General features: G+C 39.2%; 1 protein-coding gene across 1 annotated transcript in view; it reads right to left on the bottom strand.

Moving 5' to 3' along the window:
• ENPP3 (ectonucleotide pyrophosphatase/phosphodiesterase 3) overlaps positions 1 to 16067 on the bottom strand; it is an 88298-nt gene extending 72231 nt beyond the window's left edge. Inside the window, exons 1-2 of the mRNA XM_086316475.1 lie at positions 15907 to 16067; positions 9881 to 9956 (exon numbers count right to left, since the gene is read on the bottom strand). Coding sequence (XP_086172601.1) covers positions 9881 to 9956; positions 15907 to 15984 — 154 coding nt within the window. The 5' untranslated portion in view covers positions 15985 to 16067. The remainder of the gene's footprint in view (positions 1 to 9880; positions 9957 to 15906) is intronic.
• Between the last annotated feature and the right edge of the window lie 4189 nt (positions 16068 to 20256).

The raw sequence follows: 20256 nt of genomic DNA, 5'->3' as shown, positions 1-20256 counted from the left end.
TATAGATCTTGAGAAATATAAGCCGGACCAAAGAACTATCCGAAAATCAACTGACCCCACGCTGCCCACAACACCAGAGAAAGCCCTAGATATATTTTTGCTATTTTTACTATCATTCTTTAATTTTTTATTTAATTTTTTTAAATTTTAAGTCCTCTATTACTCCTTTAATTTTCATTTTTATAACCTACTATTACTTTGCAACAACCCACTCCAGTACTCTTGCCTGGAAAATCTCATGGGCAGAGGAGCTTGGTGGGCTGCAGTCCATGGGGTCGCTAAGAGTCGGACACGACTGAGCGACTTCACTTTCACTTTTCACTTTCATGCATTGGAGAAGGAAATGGCAACCCACTCCAGTGTTCTTGCCTGGAGAATCCCAGGGATGGCGGAGCCTGGTGGGCTGCCATCTATGGGGTTGCACAGAGTCAGACACGACTGAAGCGACTTAGCATTACTTTGCAAAAAAAAAGAGAGAGAGAGACCATATTTTTTAAAGCAAACTTCATATATATATATATATATATATATATATATATATAAAATAATTCTTGTGACTTTGTTTTCTTTTTTTTTTCTTTAATATTGTATTTTTGAAAATCCAACTTCTACTCCAGATTTTTAATCTTTGCTTTTTGGTATTTGTTATCAATTTTGTACCTTTAAGAACCCAATTTTCAGTACCCATTTTTACTTGGGAGTGAGATTACTGGCTTGACTGCTCTCTCCCACTTTGGACTCTCCTTTTTCTCCACCAGGTCACCTCTATCTCCTCCCTCCCCCTTCTCTTCTCTATCCAACTCTGTGAATCTCTTTGTGTCTTCCGGACTGTGGAGAACACTTAGGGAACTGATTACTGACTGGATCTGTCTCCTTTTGCTTCCCCCCTTTTATCCTCCTGGCCATCTCAGTCTCCTTCCTTCCTCTTCTCTTCTCTGTGTAACTCCATGAACATCTCTGAGGGATCCAAACTGTGGAGAGCACATAGGGAAGTGATTGCTGACTAGCTTGCTCACTCCTCTTTTGATTCCACCTCATCTCATCCTGATCACCTCTATTTCCCTCCCCCCTCTTCTCTTCTCCATGTAACTCTGTGTACCTCTCCTGGTGTCCCTTAATGTGGAGGAACTTTTCATCATTCAGCTCAGTTGAGTCGCTCAGTCATGTCTGACTCTTTGCAACCCCATGAATCGCAGCACGCCAGGCCTCCCTGTCCATCAACAACTCCCGGAGTTCACTCAAACTCACGTCCATCAAGTTGGTGATGCCATCCAGCCATCTCATCCTTTGTTGTCCCCTTCTCCTCCTGCCCCCAATCCCTCCCAGCAACAGAGTCTTTTCCAATGAGTCAAGTCTTCACATGAGGTGGCCAAAGTACTGGAGTTTCAGCTTTAGCGTCACTCCTTCCAAAGAACATCCAGGACTGATCTCCTTTAGAATGGACTGATTGGATCTCCTTGCAGTCCAAGGGACTCTCAAGAGTATTCTCCAACACCACAGTTCAAAAGCATCAATTCTCTGGCGCTCAGCTTTCTTCACAGTCCAACTCTCAAATCCATACATGACTACAGGAAAAACCATAGCCTTGACTAGATGAACCTTTTTTGGCAAAGTAATGTCTCTGCTTTTGAATATGCTATCTAGGTTGGTCATAACTTTCCTTCCAAGGAGTAAGTGTCTTTTAATTTCATGGATGCAATCACCATTAACCTTGATGTTTTATCATCGGTGCTGTATAGATGGAGAAATCTTGAGACTACTGTAAAAATAAGACTGAAAACCAGAAGCAGGAGGCTTAAGTCCAAATCCTGAGAACACCAGAGAACTCCTAACTCCAGGGAACATTAATAGACAGGAGCTCATCAAATGCTTCCATACCTACACTGAAACCAAGAACCACCCAAGGGCCAACAAGTTCCAGAGCAAGACATACGACACAAATTCTCCAGCAACACAGGAACATAGCACTGAGCTTCAATATACAGGCTGCCCAAAGTCACTCCAAGCCCATTGACATCTCATAACTCATTACTGGACACTTCATTGCACTCCAAAGAGAAGAAACCCAACTCCACCCACCAGAATGCTGACACAAGCTTCCCTAAGCAGGAAAACTTGACAAGCCACCTGTACAACCCCACCCACAACGAGGAAACTCCATAATAAAGAGAACTCCACAAACTGCCATAATACAGAAAGGCCACCCCAAACACAGCAATATAAACAAGATGAAGAGACAGAGGAATACCCAGCAGGTAAAGGAACAGGATAAATGCCCACCAAACCAAATAAAAGAGGAAGAGATAGGGAATCTACCTGATAAAGAATTCCAAATAATGATAGCAAAAATAATCCAAAATCTTGAAAACAAAATGGAATCACAGGTAAACAGCCTGGAAACAAGGATTGAGAAAATACAAGAATGGTTTAACAAGGACCTAGAAGAAGAAAAAAGAGTCAATATATAATGAATAATGCAATAAATAATATCAAAAACACTGAAGGGAACCAACAGTAGAATAACGGAGGCAGAAGATAGGATTAGTGAGGTAGAAGATAGAATGGTAGAAATAAATGAATCAGAGAGGATAAAAGAAAAACGAATTAAAAGAAATAAGGACAATCTCAGAGACCTCTGGGACAATGTGAAACACCCCAACATTTGAATCATAGGAGTCTCAGAAGAAGAAGACAAAAAGAAAGACCATGAGAAAATATTTGAGGAGATAATAGTTGAAAACTTCCCTAAAATGGGGAAGGAAATAATCACCCAAGTCCAAGAAACCCAGAGAGTCCCAAACAGGATAAACCCAAGGTGAAACACCCCAAGACACATATTAATCAATTAACAAACACAAAGAAAAAATATTAAAAGCAGCAAGGGAAAAACAACAAATAACACACAAGGGGATTCCCATAAGGATAACAGCTGATCTTTCAATAGAAACTCTTCAGACCAGGAGGCAATGGCAGGACATACTTAGAGTGATGAAAGAAAATAACCTACAGCCCAGATTACTGTATCAAGAAAGGATCTCATTCAAATATGAAGGAGAAATCAAAAGCTTTACAGACAAACAAAAGCTGAGAGAATTCAGCACCACCAAACTAGCTGTCCAACAAATGCTAAAGGATCTTCTCTAGACAGGAAACACAAAAAGAGTGTATAAACTCGAACCCAAAACAATAAAGAAAATGGCAATGGGATCATACTTATCAATAATTACCTTAAACATAAATGGGTTGAATGCCCCAACCAAAAGACAAAGACTGACTGAATGGATACAAAAACAAGACCCCTATATATGTTGTCTACAAGAGACCTACCTCAAAACAAGGGACACATACAGACTGAAAGTGAAGGGCTGGAAAAAGATATTCCACGCAAATAGAGACCAAAAGAAAGCAGGAGTAGCAATACTCATATTAGATAAAATAGACTAAAACAAAGGCTGTTAAAAGATACAAAGAAGGACACTACATAATGATCAAAGGATCAATCCAAGAAGAAGATATAACTATTATAAATATATATGCACCCAGCATAGGAGCACCTCAATATGTAAGACAAATGCTAACAAGTATGAAAGGAGAAATTAACAATAACACAATAATAGTGGGAGACTTTAATGCCCCAGTCACACCTGGATAGATCAACTAAACAGAAAATTAACAAGGAAACACAAACTTTAAATGATACAATAGACCTGTTAGACCTAATTGATATCTATAGGACATTTCACCCCAAAACAATGAATTTCACCTTTTTCTCAAGCGCACACAGAATCTTCTCCAGGATAGATCACATCCTAGGCCATAAATCTAGCCTTGGTAAATTCAAAAAAATTGAAATCATTCCAAGCATCTTTTCTGACCACAATGCAGTAAGATTAGATCTCAACTACAGGAGAAAAACTATCAAAAATTCCAACATATAGAGGCTGAACAACACACTGCTGAATAACCAACAAATCACAGAAGAAATCAAAATATGCATAGAAATGAATGAAAATGAAAACACAACAACCCAAAACCTGTGGGACACTGTAAAAGCAGTGCTAAGGGGAAGGTTCATAGCAATATAGGCACACCTCAAGAAACAAGAAAAAAAGTCAAATAAATAACCTAACTCTACACCTAAAGCAACTAGAAAAGGAAGAAATGAAGAACCCCAGGGTTAGTAGAAGGAAAGAAATCTTAAAAATTAGGGCAGAAATAAATGCAAAAGAAACAAAAGAGACTATAGCAAAAATCAACAAAGCCAAAAGCTGGTTCTTTGAAAGGATAAATAAAATTGACAAACCATTAATAAGACTCATCAAGAAACAAAAGGAGAAAAATCAAATCAATAAAATTAGAAATGAAAATGGAGAGATCACAACAGACAACACAGAAATACAAAGGATCATAATAGACTACTATCAGCAATTATATGTCAATAAAATGGACAACTTGGAAGAAATGGACAAATTCTTAGAAAAGTACAACTTTCCAAAACTGAACCAGGAAGAAATAGAAAATCTTAACAGACCTATCACAAGCACAGAAATTAAAACTGTAATCAGAAATCTTCCAGCAAACAAAAGCCCAGGTCCAGACGGCTTCACAGCTGAATTCTACCAAAAATTTAGAGAAGAGCTAACACCTATCCTACTCAAACTCTTTCAGAAAATTGCAGAGGAAGGTAAACTTCCAAACTCATTCTATGAAGCCACCATCACCCTAATACCCAAACCAGACAAAGATGCCACAAAGAAAACAAAACTACAGGCCAATATCACTGATGAACATAGATGTAAAAATCCTTAACAAAATTCTAGCAATCAGAATCCAACAACACATTGAAAAGATCATACATCATGACCAAGTGGGCTTTATCCCAGGGATGCAAGTATTCTTCAATATCCACAAATCAATGTAATACACCACATTAACAAATTGAAAAATAAAAGCCATATGATTATCTCAATAGATGCAGAAAAAGCCTCTGAAAAAATTCAACATCCATTTATGATAAAAGCTCTCCAGAAAGCAGGAATAGAAGGAACATACCTCAACACAATAAAAGCTCTATGTGACAAACCCACAGCACATATTGTCCTTGATGGTGAAAAATTGAAAGCATTTCCCCTAAAGTCAGGAACAAGACAAGGGTGTCCACTTTCACCACTACTATTCAACATAGTTTTGGAAGTTTTGGCCACAGCAATAGGAGAAGAAAAAGAAATAAAAGGAATCTAAATTGGAAAAGAAGAAATAAAACTCTCACTGTTTGCAGATGACATGATCCTCTACATAGAAAACCCTAAAGACTCCACAGAAAATAACTAGAGCTAATCAATGAATATAGTAAAGTTGCAGTATATAAACTCAACACACAGAAATCCCTTGCATTCCTATACACTAATAATGAGAAAATAGAAAGAGAAATTAAGGGGAAAATTCCACTCACCACTGCAACAAAAAGAATAAAATACTTAGGGATATATCTACCTAAAGAAACAAAGACCTATATATATAAAACTATAAAACACTGGTGAAAGAAATCAAAAAGGACACTAATAGATGGGGAAATATACCATGTTCATGGATTGGAAGAATCAGTATAGTGAAAATGAGTATACTACCCAAAGCAATCTATAGATTCAATGCAATCCCTATCAAGCTACCAACAGTATTTTTCACAGAGCTAGAACAAATAATTTCACAATTTGTATGGAAATACAAAAAAACCTCGAATAGCCAAAGCAATCTTGAGAAAGAAGAATGGAACTGGAGGAATCAACCTGCCTGATTTCAGGCTCTACTAAAAAGGCACAGTCATCAAGACGGTATGGTACTGGCACAAAGACAGAAATATAGATCAATGGAACAAAATAGAAAGCCCAGAGATAAACCCACACACCTATTGACACCTTATCTTTGACAAAGGAAGCAAGAATATACAATAGAGAAAAGACAATCTCTTTAACAAGTGGTGCTGGGAAAACTGGTCAACCACTTGTAAAAGAATGAAACTAGAACACTTTCTAACACCATACACAAAAATAAACTCAAAATGGATTATAGATCTAAACATAAGACCAGAAACTATAGAACACCTAGAGGAGAACATAGGCAAAACACTCTCTGACATACATCACAGCAGGATCCTCTATGACCCGCCTCCCAGAATATTGAAAATAAAAGCAAAAATAAACAAATGGGACCTAATTAAAATTAAAAGCTTCTGCACAACAAAGGAAACTGTAACCAAGGTGAAAAGACAGCCTTCAGAATGGGAGAAAAAAATAGCAAATGAAGCAACTGACAAACAACTAATCTCAAAAATATATAAGCAACTCCTGCATCTCAATTCCAGAAAAATAAACGATCCAATCAAAAAATGGGCCAAAGAACTAAACAGACACTTCTCCAAAGAAGACATACAGATGGCTAAAAAAACACATGAAAAGATGCTCAACATCACTCATCAGAGAAATGCAAATCAAAATCACAATGAGGTACCATTTCACACCAGTCAGAATAGCTGCGATCCAAAAGTCTACAAGCAATAAATCCTGGAGAGGGTGTAGAGAAAAGGAAACCCTCTTACACTGTTGGTGAGAATGCAAACTAGTACAGCCACTATGGAGAACAGTGTGGAGATTCCTTAAAAAACTGGAAATAGAACTGCCATATGACCCAGAAATCCCACTGCTGGGCATACACACCAAGGAAACCAGAATTGAAAGAGACACGTGTACCCCAACGTTCATCACAGCACTGTTTATAATAGCCAGGACATGGAAGCAACCTAGATGTCCATCAGCAAACGAATGGATAAGAAAGCTGTGGTACATATACACAATGGAGTATTACTCAGCCATTAAAAAGAATACATTTGAATCAGTTCTAATGAGGTAGATGAAACTGGAGCCCATTATACAAAGTGAAGTAAGCCAGAAAGAAAAACACCAATACAGTATACTAACACATATATATGGAATTTAGAAAGATGGTAACAATAACCCTGCATGAGAGACAGCAAAAGAGATACAGATGTATAGAACAGTCTTTTGGACTCTGTGGGAGAGGGCGAGGGTGGGATGATTTGGGAGAATGGCGTTGAAACATGTATAACATCATATGTGAAATGAAAATAAATAAATAATAATAATTAAAAAAATACAAGCCTTTTAAAACTAAAAAAAGAAAAGAAAAGAAAAGCAAACAACAGCATGTCATTCCTTTACTCAAAACCTCCAATCAATCCCTATCACACTCAATGAAAGCTGAAGCCCATATTTTGACCTACCAACCCCTCTATGATCTGACTTTTCTTTGGTTGATCTCATTTTATGACTACCCTCCCTCTGGTCCTCTTAGTTCTAGCTCACTGATCTCCTGTTATTCTTTAAATAGAACATGCCAAGCAAGAATAGCACTTGCTATTTTCTCTTGCCTAAAACGTTCTTTGTCAAAATATCCTTGTTTCTTCCCCACTTCCTTTAGCTCTTTACTCAAAAGTTATTATATACTTCTTACCTGCCCTGACTCTATATTTCATGTTCCCCTTTTCAGTTTTATTTATTCCTTAGCACTTTCTCTATCATAGTATATATAATATATATTGCATATTTTTTCCTGTCTGTATTCCATGCTAGAATGTAAACTCTTTGAAGGATTTTAGTCTGTTTCTTATATCACTATATCCCCAGTAATTATAATAGCACTGAGTACAGAGTCAGTGCTTATTTGTTGAAAACAAGTAAAAAAAGGATGTGCACAAAAGATAAAATTGTCATTCAAACTAGAAAAACTAGTTTAAAAACTCGCACTTGGAAAAAATACTGCCTACGATAAGTAGGTCAATTAGAGCAGAGAACGGTGAAAATGATCAAGAGTTGGGGATTATGAAACAAGAGTTGTGGTGTAAGAATGAGGGGGTGACTATGTTAAGGATGCTGGAAAAGAGGGATCAGTGTTAAACGCCAATCCCCTGGGCAAGAGAGTGAGGGGAAGGATGGCATATAAGCCCTGAGGGACCGAGATGAAAGGAAGAGAATGAGGAACAATGACTCTGGGGAGCCTGTCAATAGCTGTAAAGAATGGATGGAAAGAGCTGGATTAATTGGAGATTTTGTTCAGAGATTCCTATTGCCTTTTGCAATTAAGTTATGTGATTTTTGGGAGCAAATAACCAAGAATTGATGCCCACTTGTATGCACTAACATCAGAATAATACCACCAAAATGTCCTGCCAACATTTGCTAGATCTAGGACCAGTACTGCAGCTCAGAAACACAGCAACAAAATGACCAGAAAAGATAGGCATTTTCCAGTCAATGCCCATCTCTCAGTTCCACTGTATTCCCATGTGACACTAGGGGAACTGCATGTCTGTAAATTAACTGAAAACATATTGGAAAATTGCCAGTTAACATCACCAAGGGTCTCCCAATGAAGAAGCAATAAGACTTTCTCCATTGGAGTCAAATTAGAAGCTGATCAACCAAATTAAAAAAGGAGAATAAATTATCTAACATTGGATCTCATACTGAGAGAGTCATTTCCTAGGCAGGTTGATAAAAAGTCTAGGGGTCCCCAAGGATAGAGGGGTCTGGAGTGCTCAAGGAGGAAGAAAGGACAAACTTCTTTCCCCTCTACATTCCTCAGGATTATATAACAATAATGTATCCTGCTTGAGGACAGTCTCTGGAAAAAACCTTCTGGCTAATCCTATTATCTTAAAATGTAAATTATAGGAGTAGGTCTAGTGAGGTCTTAACCTCCAGAGATTCTTTTGATTCACTGTAATAACTAATTAGAGAGTATATAATTCCATTGCTAACACTAGCAAGGGGGTGCTCTTTCTGCCCTCTTCTGATGCCTATGTCAGAAGCTTTCTCTATCTCCTTTATACTTTTTTTTTTAAAGAAATAAAAATTTAACCCACCACAGGTATACATGTGTTCCCCATTCTGAATCCTCCTCCCTCCTCCCTCCCCATACCATCCCTCTGGGTTGTCCCAGTGCACCAGCCCCAAGCATCCAGTTTTTATACTTTAATAAAACTTTATTGCACAAAGTTCTGAGCGAACAAGCCTCATCTCTGGCCCAGGATTGAATTGTCCTCCGGAAGCCAAGAATCCCAACGTCTTTTCATGTGTCAGCAACAACCTTTCAATACTTTCCCTGAATAAAAGTGTCTAAACAATACATAGCAAGATTATAGTAAATGCACATTAAGTGCATTTATAGAGTCACTTATAAATGGTTTATTTACTCTTACATACTAATAGGATATGGCAAAAGACATGTGAGGTGTTTTGATATTTTGAGCCACGAATCTCCTATTTTTTCTTTGCTTCTTATGACAACAACAACAACAATAATAATAATAATAATTGTGAAGCTCTTACTGTGCACTCTATTTCAGGAAAGTGGCACTGCCTAAGCAAGAAATAATGAGATTTCAAAGATAGGGTAATATTAACGTGATGTCAAGTACAAATGTGGTGGCTAGAGGTCCTGGGAGTGGAGCAACTAAGACTTTCAAGGCCGAGTTTATCATCTGGTATTAATGATAGAGTAGGAGTAGGGGGAGAAGGAACCTTTGATCCAGTTACCAAAGTCCTCTAGAAAGGTGATGAAAAGTAAGTGGGGAAAAACTGGAATGATATGAACCTCAAAGAAGAAGGGAGATGAGGTCAAAGGGAAAAGTCCAGAAGTGGCAATGGATAGTGCTAACCACAGGAAAATGGGGTGTGGGAGAAAGAGGAGCCTAGCAGGGGGAGAGCTATATGCAGGAGAGAGGAGGCAAGTCCAAGTTCTAACAGTGAAGGTGAGGAGAAAGAAGAAGGAAAAAAATATTCTGAGGAAGTGCTGAGGAGTGTACCTTGCTCTTCTTGTTGTCTGAGTCCAGCCACCAGGCCTAATGCAAGTGACACAGCCACCAACAAAATGAGAAGAACCTGTTATAAAATTTTTAAAAATGTGATCTTTACAATTTCATTAAAATATACAAAAAACCAGATACCCTGTCTCCCCCAGTGATTGTTATAGGAGCACAGTGTGCTAGCTTTTCATGATACCAGAATTTTAAAATACCATTGATTACAGATTTTAAATTAAAATACATTAGTCCCAGTTGGTTTAACCCCAAACTGAGTTAAAGTAAAAACGAAACCAAGGGGGCCAATTATCTTTACACATTTTCCTTTCTTAGCTAGATACATGTTTGGAGATCATTTATTTAAATGATTCATTTACTTTAGTCACTCAGTCCTGTCCAACTCTTTGCACTCCCATGGACTATAGCCTACCAGGCTCCTCTTTTCAAGGAATTCTACAAGCAAGAATACTGGAGTAGGTTGCCATTCCCTTCTCCAGAGGATTTTCCCAACTCAGGGATCAAACCCTGGTCTCCTGCATTGTGGGTAGTTTCTTTACCTTTGAGCCACAAAGGAAGCCTTATTTATTTAAAAGTATCCCAAAACTCTGAAATCATGAACTACCTCATTTCCAGGAAACAGGGTTTTTGATTGTGAGAAAAGAGTGAAGATATTTCAGTCCAGTTCAGTTCAGTCGCTCAGTCGTGTCCGACTCTTTGCAACCCCATGAACCACAGCATGCCAGGCCTCCCTGTCCATCACCAACTCCCAGAGTCCACCCAAATCCATGTCCATTGAGTCAGTGATGCCATCCAACCATCTTATCCTCTGTCGTCCCCTTCTCCTCCTGCCCTCAATCTTTCCCAGCATCAGGGTCTTTTCCAATGAGTCAACTCTTCGCATCAGGTGGCCACAGTATTGGAGTTTCAGCTTCAACATCAGTCCTTCCAATGAACACCCAGGACTGATCTCCTTTAGGATGGACTGATTGGATCTCCTTGCAGTCCAAGGGACTCTCAAGAGTCTTCTCCAACACCACAATTCAAAAGCATCAGTTCTTCTGTGCTCAGCTTTCCTTATAGTCCAACTCTCAAATCCATACATGACCACTGGAAAAACCATAGCCTTGACTAGATGGACCTTTGTTGGCAAAGTAATGTCTCTGCTTTTGAATATGCTATCTAGGTTGGTCATAACTTTCCTTCCAAGGAGTAAGCATCTTTTAATTTCATGGCTGCAGTCACCATCAGCAGTGATTTTGGAGCCCAGAAAAATAAGATCAGCCACTGTTTCCCCTGTTTCCCCATCTATTTCCCATGAAGTGAGGGATTGGGGGCAGGAGGAGAAAGGGACAACGGAGGATGAGATGGCTGGATGGCATCACCGAATTGATGGATGTGAATTTGAGTGAACTCCAGGAGTTGGTGATGGACAGGGAGGCCTGGTGTGCTGCAATTCATGGGGTCGCAAAGAGTCAGACATGACTGAGCAACTGAACTGAACTGAACTGAAGTGATGGGACTTGATGCCATGATCTTAAAAAGTTTTCTGAAAGTTGAGCTTTAAGCCAACTTTTTTACTCTCCTCTGAAGATGTTTAACATATAAAAATATAATCTCCAAACAATTAACTACCAAGTTACCTGCTTTGATCTACATAGCAAAAAAATGTTTTAGGGTAATCTGGAAGTCATTGACTAAAGATTGTGTATATAATCGTTATCACCATGCTGACAAAGCTCTTCAGTGTAATGGACTTCATCCTGTGACTGAAATTAAACTGATATAAATTAAAGAGAATTCTTTTCACTGACCTCTTTCCCCATCAAGTCCAATGATAAGTATCCTGGATGATAGAGCTTGAACACACTGTTTACTTAAGTAATTAATTAGGTACACAGATTACTTATGTCAACTACAAAATGGCATCCCTGGTGGCTCAGACAATGAAGAATCTGCTTTTTGGGGAAGATTCCCCTGGAGAAGGAAATAGCAGCCCACTCCAGTGTTCTTGCCTGGAGAATTTCATGGACAGAGGAGCCTGATGGACTACAGTCCACAGGAATCACAAAGACTGAGCAACTAACACTTATACTTTTGCAAACTGGCACTTGCCAAGAGCATTGCCAGTGACTAAACGACAAGGGCATGTGCCATCTGACTCTGTGGGAGGGTGAACCCTGTGCTGCTGCAGCTGTTGATCTTTAACACCCCGTGAAGGAATTCAGGGCGGAGTGAGGCACTCTGTGCTCCAGGGAATCTGGTGGAACAGGTCTTTAGATAGCTAGATATTTTCAGAAACTGATTTTCAGAAACACAATTCCAATCCCTGCATCTCTTCATATTTAGAAAAACACTAAATCTCTTCGTGATGAGATGAGTGCCTTATGACTAACAGAAAATCTTTTGTAAAATGAGTGCTTAATAGCACTGAACTTCTCCTTCCATTCATGAAGGTGAAAGAGGAGAGTGAAAAAGCTGGCTTAAACTCAACATTCAAAAAACTAGGATCATGACATCTGGCCCCATCACTTCATGGCAAATAGATGGGGGAAAAGTGGAAACAGGGAGAGATTTTATTTTCTTGGGCTCCAAAATCACTGCAGATGGTGACTGCAGCCATGAAATTAAAGGATGTTTGCTCCTTAGAAGAAAAGCTATGACAACCCAGACAGCATATTAAAAAGCAGAGACATTACATTGCTGACAAAAGTCCACACAGTCAAAGCTATGCTTTTTCCAGTAGTCATGTATGGATGTGAGAGTTGGACCATAAAGAAGGCTGAGTGCTCAAAAATTGATGCTTTCAAACAGTGATGCTGGAGAAGACCCTTGAAGAATCCCTTGGACAGCAAGGAACTCAAACCAGTCAATCCTTAAGGAAATCAGCCCTGAATATTCATTGGAAGGACTGATGCTGAAGCTGAAGCTCCAATACTTTGGCCATCTGATGCAAAGCGCAGACTCATTGGAAAAGACCCTGATGCTGGAAAAGATTGAGGACAGGAGAAAGGGGCAACAGAAGATGAGATGGTGGATGGTATCACCAACTCAAACTCAGACATGAGTTTGAGAAAACTCAGAGAGATGAAGAAGGACAAGAAAGCCTGGCGTGCTGCAGTACATGGGGTAGCAAAGAGTTAGACTTGACTGAGTGACTGAATAACAACAACCCCCTTCACCAAAATCTTTTATTTTGACTTTCCCCCACTGCCTCTTTTGGAGCTATCTCTCAGAGCTATCTGAGGTTCTTTCTACTGGGCTGCATCCCTCATTTTGTACCAAATAAAACTTACCTTGCAACTTTCAAGTTGTGTATTTTTTTAGGAAAAAAAATTAGGAAAATATTTTATAATGCCAATGAAATTTGTTATTTTTTTAAAATCGCTTTAATGAAAGAAAAAAGCCAGTATCAAAATTTGCTTTCGATAATAAAGACCCTACATAAGGTATAGATTTGTTTGTTTGTTTGCCTTCTGGAAATCAACTAAAAATTAACACATCTAACTTTTAAAATGGAAGTGAATTCAAGGATGGGGAAACGTGTTAAATACTATGAAAACAATTCTCATATGAAGTTTCAAAGTTAGCCCAAGGTCAGTGACCTCCAACAGGTGTTCATTCAGTAGAGAAGCTGAAGCATAAAAGTGAACATAAACAGTTATTAAATAACACCATTAGCACTTTTCCCCTTATTTTCATTCTCAAAAGCCACAGATTTAGATTAAGCCTAAAAATGTTACAAAGCAAAAATGCACTGGGAAACTTTCCTATGATGAACCTCAGGAGTCAGAGTCAGCTACATTTCAGTTTACACCTTATTTTTGGTTCTTTCACCATTCAAACTTGCTAGAAAAATAAGCAACATCTAGCTGTTTTTGTTGTTACTATAAGACTATCAGTCATGTCTGACTGTTTGTGACCCCATGGACTGTAGCCTGCCAGGCTCCTTTGTCAATGAGATTCTCCAGGCAAAAATACTGGAATGGGTTGCCACTTCCTCTTCTAGGGGATCTTCTGGACCCAGGGATCGAACCCAAGTCTCCTGTATCTCCTGTACTGGCAGGTGAATTCTTTACCACTGAGCCACCTGGGAAGCCTCAAGGGTAAGAAGGTTCATTTTCAATCTTGTATAATCATGACTCTAACTACGTAACTCTGAATAAGTTTCTTGATATTAAGGTACAAATATATCTTAAACTATCTTATGCTATCTACAAATTGTAGAGGGGAGTACTCTGAACTCCAAAAATTACCTAGAAACCAACATTTGATTTTAGCTTGACTGAATAAAGAATGCTAGAAATACAGATCGGAAAAGGCAATGGCACCCCACTCCAGTACTCTTGCCTGGAAAATCCCATGGACAGAGGAGCCTGGTAGGCTGCAGTCCATGGGGTCGCTGAGGGTCGGAAACGACTGAGCGACTTTACTTTCACTTTTCACTTTTATGCACTGGAGAAGGAAATGGCAACCCACTCCAGTGTTCTTGCCTGGAGAATCCCAGGGATGGGGGCGCCTGGTGGGCTGCCGTCTATGGGGTCGCACAGAGTCGAGCACAACTGAAGTGACACAGCAGCAGCAGCAGCAGCAAAAACACAGATATATTTAAAATTTCTTAATACAACTTTTACTAAAATCTAGAAATAGTAGGGTTGGAACTATGATTTTAAAATATTGAGCTTCTATTTATGTGTACTGATAAACCATTAAAAGTATACAAAGTAGGGAAATATATGATGAACAAGATTTGCTCTCAAGGAATTGATAATTCCCTGAATTTATAAGATAGGATAAGTATGATAAATGGCATAAGAGCTAAAAGTTCCCAGAATAACAAATGTCAAAATTCCCAGAAGAAAAAAAAAAAGGAATATCTTGAGAGTTCCCTTAGTTATAGTTATTGAGCTCAATACTTACACACATTGTTTCACTTACACCTCCAAACAATGTTTGCATGAAAGAGAGAATGGTGATGGCATTAAGTAAAGTTGGGAATCTAGGAGAAAACTGCAGCGCGATAGTTGTGAGAAAATCATGCAAATGATTTTGACTATAAGGTAGATGCTGGAGGAAGGGCAAGCAGGCACTTTCTAATTTAGGACTGAAACTCAGTCAGAGGTGAGAACTAGCGGCTTATGCGGAATTCTTGGTGGAGAATACACTCTTAAATCCATGAATAAGGTTAGAGTCCTTAAAGAAAAGATCTTCACACAGTGTTTGGTGAAATGCCCAAAGAGAAGAAAGATAAATAAACAAATAATTCAGATAAGGAGAAAAGTGATAAAAACAGGAATTTCAATGTCATCATGAAAGCAAGGGGAGAGAATTCAAAGTGAGAAATTACTCCACAGTATCTGTGTACTGTTGTTATGGAAACTTAGCAGGGAGAAGGACAGGGGAGAAGGATTGACTTTTGAGGAAGCAACTTCAGTGCAGCAAAAAAAAAAAACACCAAACCTAGAGAATAAAAAATGGTTGGCTGGTGAGAAAACTGAGGCAATGAAGAGAGTCAGAAGTTTGATGGTAAAAGGAAAAGAAAATGTAATAAAATCAAGGAATGTTTTTGTTTTAGGCCAGGGAAGATCTTACGGAACAAAAGAACAAGGAAGAGAAAACAGGCAAAAGAGTCCATCCCTAGGAGTGAAGTTAAATGGCACAAAATCAAGAATTGAAAAAAGAAGACACTGATTTTAATTCCTCACCCTCTGGTCTTAACATACTGATGCACAAAGGTGACTTGGGAGATAATTATAATTATAATCATGGTAAAATCAGTGCTGCTAAGTATTTTGCCACAGATCCCAGTTTTTTAGATTGACCCAATATTAATTTGTTGCTATGCAAATTTCTTATTTGCAAAATGTGATTTAAATCCTTCACTTTGCGTTAGAGCTGTCATCAGGGATAAAACTGAACACAGTTACTGAAAACTTCATATTTAAATTGCAATGCAAACAAATACAATCCTAGAGTCATACCCTTACCTTTTGCCACAAACTACAAAGGTGAAAATATTAAAATGTACTTACAATACAAATTATTTTGTACTTCTTAACAGTATTTCTCTTAACAGGTTCTTCCGTTGATAAATTCAGTGTAGATTGCATTGTTCTGTTAGCTAGATAAACCTGTTCTACCAGAAGACAGTGGACCGATTTCCTTTTTCTAGTCTGGCAAAGAGAAACTGCACGAATTACATCACTGTGACTGGCTTTTAAATGTTTGGAAAGAGCATAGCTCTTTAATGATTGGATAGTTAAGACAGGAAAAAAAGCTGTAATAACAATAGTGTCATGAGATGAAAGTTCATTTCCTGTACACTGTAGACAACTGTTCTGTTTGTCCTTTGAAAAAATCTAATTCAGGGTCTTGTAGATTTCTTTCCATGGACCACAATGAACTACCAGGTCTTTAGAAATTCAGAAATGCACAAAACCATATTTGAATATCTTTGGGAAATGGTTCTCTGTACTGGGTAAACTTAGAATTGCCCAAAGTAGCTCTTTAATTTTAATTTTTAAATTATGAAGCCTAGGCTCCACATTGATTGAATTAAAATCTTCTGGAGTTTTGACAAAGGAAGCAGTATATTTAAATATACTTCCTAGTGATTTTTTTTTTTAATGTAGCCAAGATTAGTCTAAACACTTTGCTTTGAGTCCTATATGCACTTTAGAATTCTCTCCTGAAAACATTCACTCTGGATTCTAATCAAACTTGCCAATTGTACATGTGTGCATGCTAAGTTGCTTCAGTTTTGTCCAATTCTGTGCAACCCTAGGGACCATAACCCTTCAGGCTCCTCTGTCCCTATGATTCTCCAGGCAAGAATACTAGAGTGGTTGCCATGCCTTTCTCCAGGGGATCTTCCTGACCCAGGTGTAGAACCCCTGTCTCTTATGTCTCCTGCATTGGCAGGCAGGTTCTTTACAACTGATGCCACCTGGGAAGCCCCTACAGGACTTGAGGGACTTGGTCATCTGCTCAGATACCTTGGTGAGTGATCTCTCAGAAGTAGGATTCTGCCAGGTTCTCAGATTCCCATAGCAAGGTATTTTGTCGTTATTGTTATGCTATGACATACTGATTATATAAAAGAAAGATTAAGCCTACATCACAATTTGTCTCAAAAGTAGTATATTCCTAGGACTTATGTGCTGCTGCTGCATCACTTCAGTCGTGTCCGACTCTGTGTGACCCCATAGACGGCAGCCAACCAGGCTTCCCCTCCCTGGGATTCTCCAGGCAAGAACACTGGAGTGGGTTGCCATTTCCTTCTCCAACACATGAAAGTGAAAAGTGAAAGTGAAGTCGCTCAGTCGTGTCCGACTCTAGCGACCCCATGAACTGCAGCCTTCCAGGCTCCTCCGTCCATGTGATTTTCTAGGCAAAAGTACTGGAGTGGGGTGTCATCGCCTTCTCCGAGGACTTATGTACTCACCTAATAATATAAGTCTTTGTTTTTTTTCTGGGTTTCTGGGGCTTCCCTGGTGGCTTAATCGGTAAAGAATCTGCCTGCAATGCAGGAGACCTGAGTTCGATCCCTGGGTTGGGAAGATTCCCTGGAGGAGGGCACAGTAAGCCATAGTAAGTATTCTTGCCTGGGAAACGCCATGGACAGAGGAACCTGGCAGGCTGCAGTCCGTGGTGTTGCAAGGAGTTGGACACGACTGAGTGACTGAGCACATTTGCACTTAAGACTATCTAGTCTCTTTGAGTCTGGTTCTCAGTGCTCCCACATTTATCTTCCTCTCTGTTATAGTTGGCTTTGTATGTCAGCTTGGCTAGGCTATGGTAACCAGTTGTTTAATCTCCCACACTGCCAGAACACCCATTCTCCCTTCGTCCTCTCATTTCCCAAGCCCCTTCAACCTTGAGAACACAAGAAAAGACCAGACAAGGAAGTCAGGAGACCTCTGATAAAGTCTTACGTCTGTTTCAAAGTAAAGGACTCGGCATTGGATTCTTCATTTTGTAAGTTGATCTCAGATTATCTCCATGCTAATAACTGTCAGATGTTATAATGGAGAAATATCTTAGGTCTTCAGAGCTTGATGGAAGTAAGCCTCAGAGAATCTACCTGGGGCATGTACAGATGTGTACAGTAGAGATATTGGCATTGCCTAACCTCTAGTCATATTTTCTGTTATAACATTTCCCCTAACTGAATCCTAAGCTCCAACCTCTTTTGAGTCTCTCAAGTCCTGGAAACTTCCTAACAGTTCTCCTAAGCACTGGACATCAGCCAAATCCACATCTTCCATGCAGTTTAGACTTCGGACTAGACTGGAGATTAAAGTCCTGTGTCATCTGAACCTGCACTAACTTACTTGAATCTTGTTTCTGTGCAGGCGTGCCAGCTTAGTCGTATCTGACTCTTTGCACCCCATGGACTGTAGCCCACCAGGCTTCTCTGTCCGTGGAACTGGAAGTCTCACTATTCTTGCTCCCTTCATTTTAGAATAATCTCCACCTTCTGGATTATGAAAACTTCACTCTGTATGTTCTAATGCTTAGAATCCTTGTGCTCTAGAAGGCAGCTACCATTACATCCCCGACCAATCATAAATAATTTTTAAATTTTACAAGGTCCCTGCATGCACAGAATTCTGGGAATTTTCTAAAATCACAGTAAGCCCCCTGGTCAATGTGTTGGGAAAGCCCCAGGGGCCTGCCAACATCAACTGCCCTTCCTGGTTCTCCCACCTGAGCTTGGGTGGCAGTTGGACAAGCAGGACTGGGAAGGTTCAGAGAAACTAGGTACACTGAGTGTGGTGGAGGGGAGGTTTATATTAGACTCAGGTCAGCAACAGGAAAAGTCTCCCATCAAGACAGGGAGACTTCAAATAAAATAATAGCAGGGATGGATGGGCAGGTGGCCAAATTCAAGGAGGGCTTATTATTAAAAAATGCAGGAAAAGGCTAACCACATAGGCAAATGGGTTTAGGAAGCACAGATGCTAGCTTGCCCTTGGCAAGTGGAGTTCTAAAACTGGAGCTGAATCTAGAACAAGCTGTCCAGGTGGGAGTGGTGTTAGCAATGCCAAGCCAGGGCTAAGAGACAGCAGCATATAGGAAGTGACAGGCAAAATCTCACCATGGACTATAGGACCCAAGTTCTTGAAACAGAAATATTAATATAGTGACTGGGTTACTAGATATCCAAAAAAAATGATGGAAAAAGTAGAATCCATTCTCGTGGACAGATAGTATTTTACATACCTATGTGTATGATAAATTGCTTTTCAAGATGAAATACATAAAATCTCATGAAGAGTCAGCACAGATGAATACTGGAGATGAGAGTGAAAGTGTAGTTGCTCAGTTGTGTCCAACTGTGACCCCACAGACTGTAGCCCCTAGGCTCTTCTGTCCATGGAACTCTCCAAGCAAGAATATTGGAGTGGGTAGCCAATTTCTTCTCCAAGGAATCTTCCTGACCCAGGGATTGAACCCAGGTATCCTGCATGGTATGCAAATTCTTTACCATCTGAGTGACCAGGTAGAACAATTCTGAACCTCAATTAAATAAAATATTATCCCCCAACCCAAGAGGGGAAAAGCTCTACTTTATTTTCAATTGTATCAATAAAAATTTGTGAACTTTGTTTCCTCTTTTACTATATAAGTGCACACATCTTTGATTTCATGCATATACCTACATAATACCTTTGGTTATGCATCTTGGACTACAAAGCTTAAAATATTCACTAACTGGTCCTCTGCAGTTCCAAAGTCTGGCACTAATGTACTTAACCATAGAAACCCATCATTTGAATAATTATATTCATAGTCTTATCAATTGATTCCACAGTGAATAACTAAAAAACTAAAGTTTTAAATTCTGGACAACACAATAAACACTCTCAGTCTGAGTTAAAGTACCATTTGAATCAAAGCCTCTATAATCAGATAAAATGATCCAGGACATGAGGTTTTTACATGGCAGAATAGGCTATAAAGATCAGAATTCTTCAGTCTGTAAAATCTATGTGGTATGATTAAAAGAATAATAAGTTTGGAGTCAAAAATTATTTTGTGGCAAAAGAAAGAAGAAATGAAAAGGTTTGAATTGGAGAAATTGAAATGTGAGTCTGTTGGAAATGAAATTCCAAGGCTGGATTTGGAGGCTGAAAGTAATAGGATAAAAGATTTGCTTTGGGAATATTTTCCTGGTTCTAGAGAATTAAATGGACCAGAGTGAGGAGAGATTAAGACAGAAAGGCCAGGTAGGTATAGCTGTCACAGACCCAGTGAGATGAAGTCAGAGGAAGGCTATGGAAATGAATAATATGTGTTGGGTTTCAGAAATATGAAGGCTGAGCTTCGGGACTGATTCTAAACCCAGGTCACCCAAAGAAGAGTGGGATCATAAGCAG

Source organism: Bos grunniens, chromosome 9 (genome assembly GCF_055505025.1).
Source record: "Bos grunniens cultivar Pamir isolate PY7600 chromosome 9, Bosgru_T2T1.0, whole genome shotgun sequence".
Classification (NCBI taxonomy): domain Eukaryota; kingdom Metazoa; phylum Chordata; class Mammalia; order Artiodactyla; family Bovidae; genus Bos; species Bos grunniens.
This window is presented reverse-complemented; position numbering and strand designations above follow the sequence as displayed.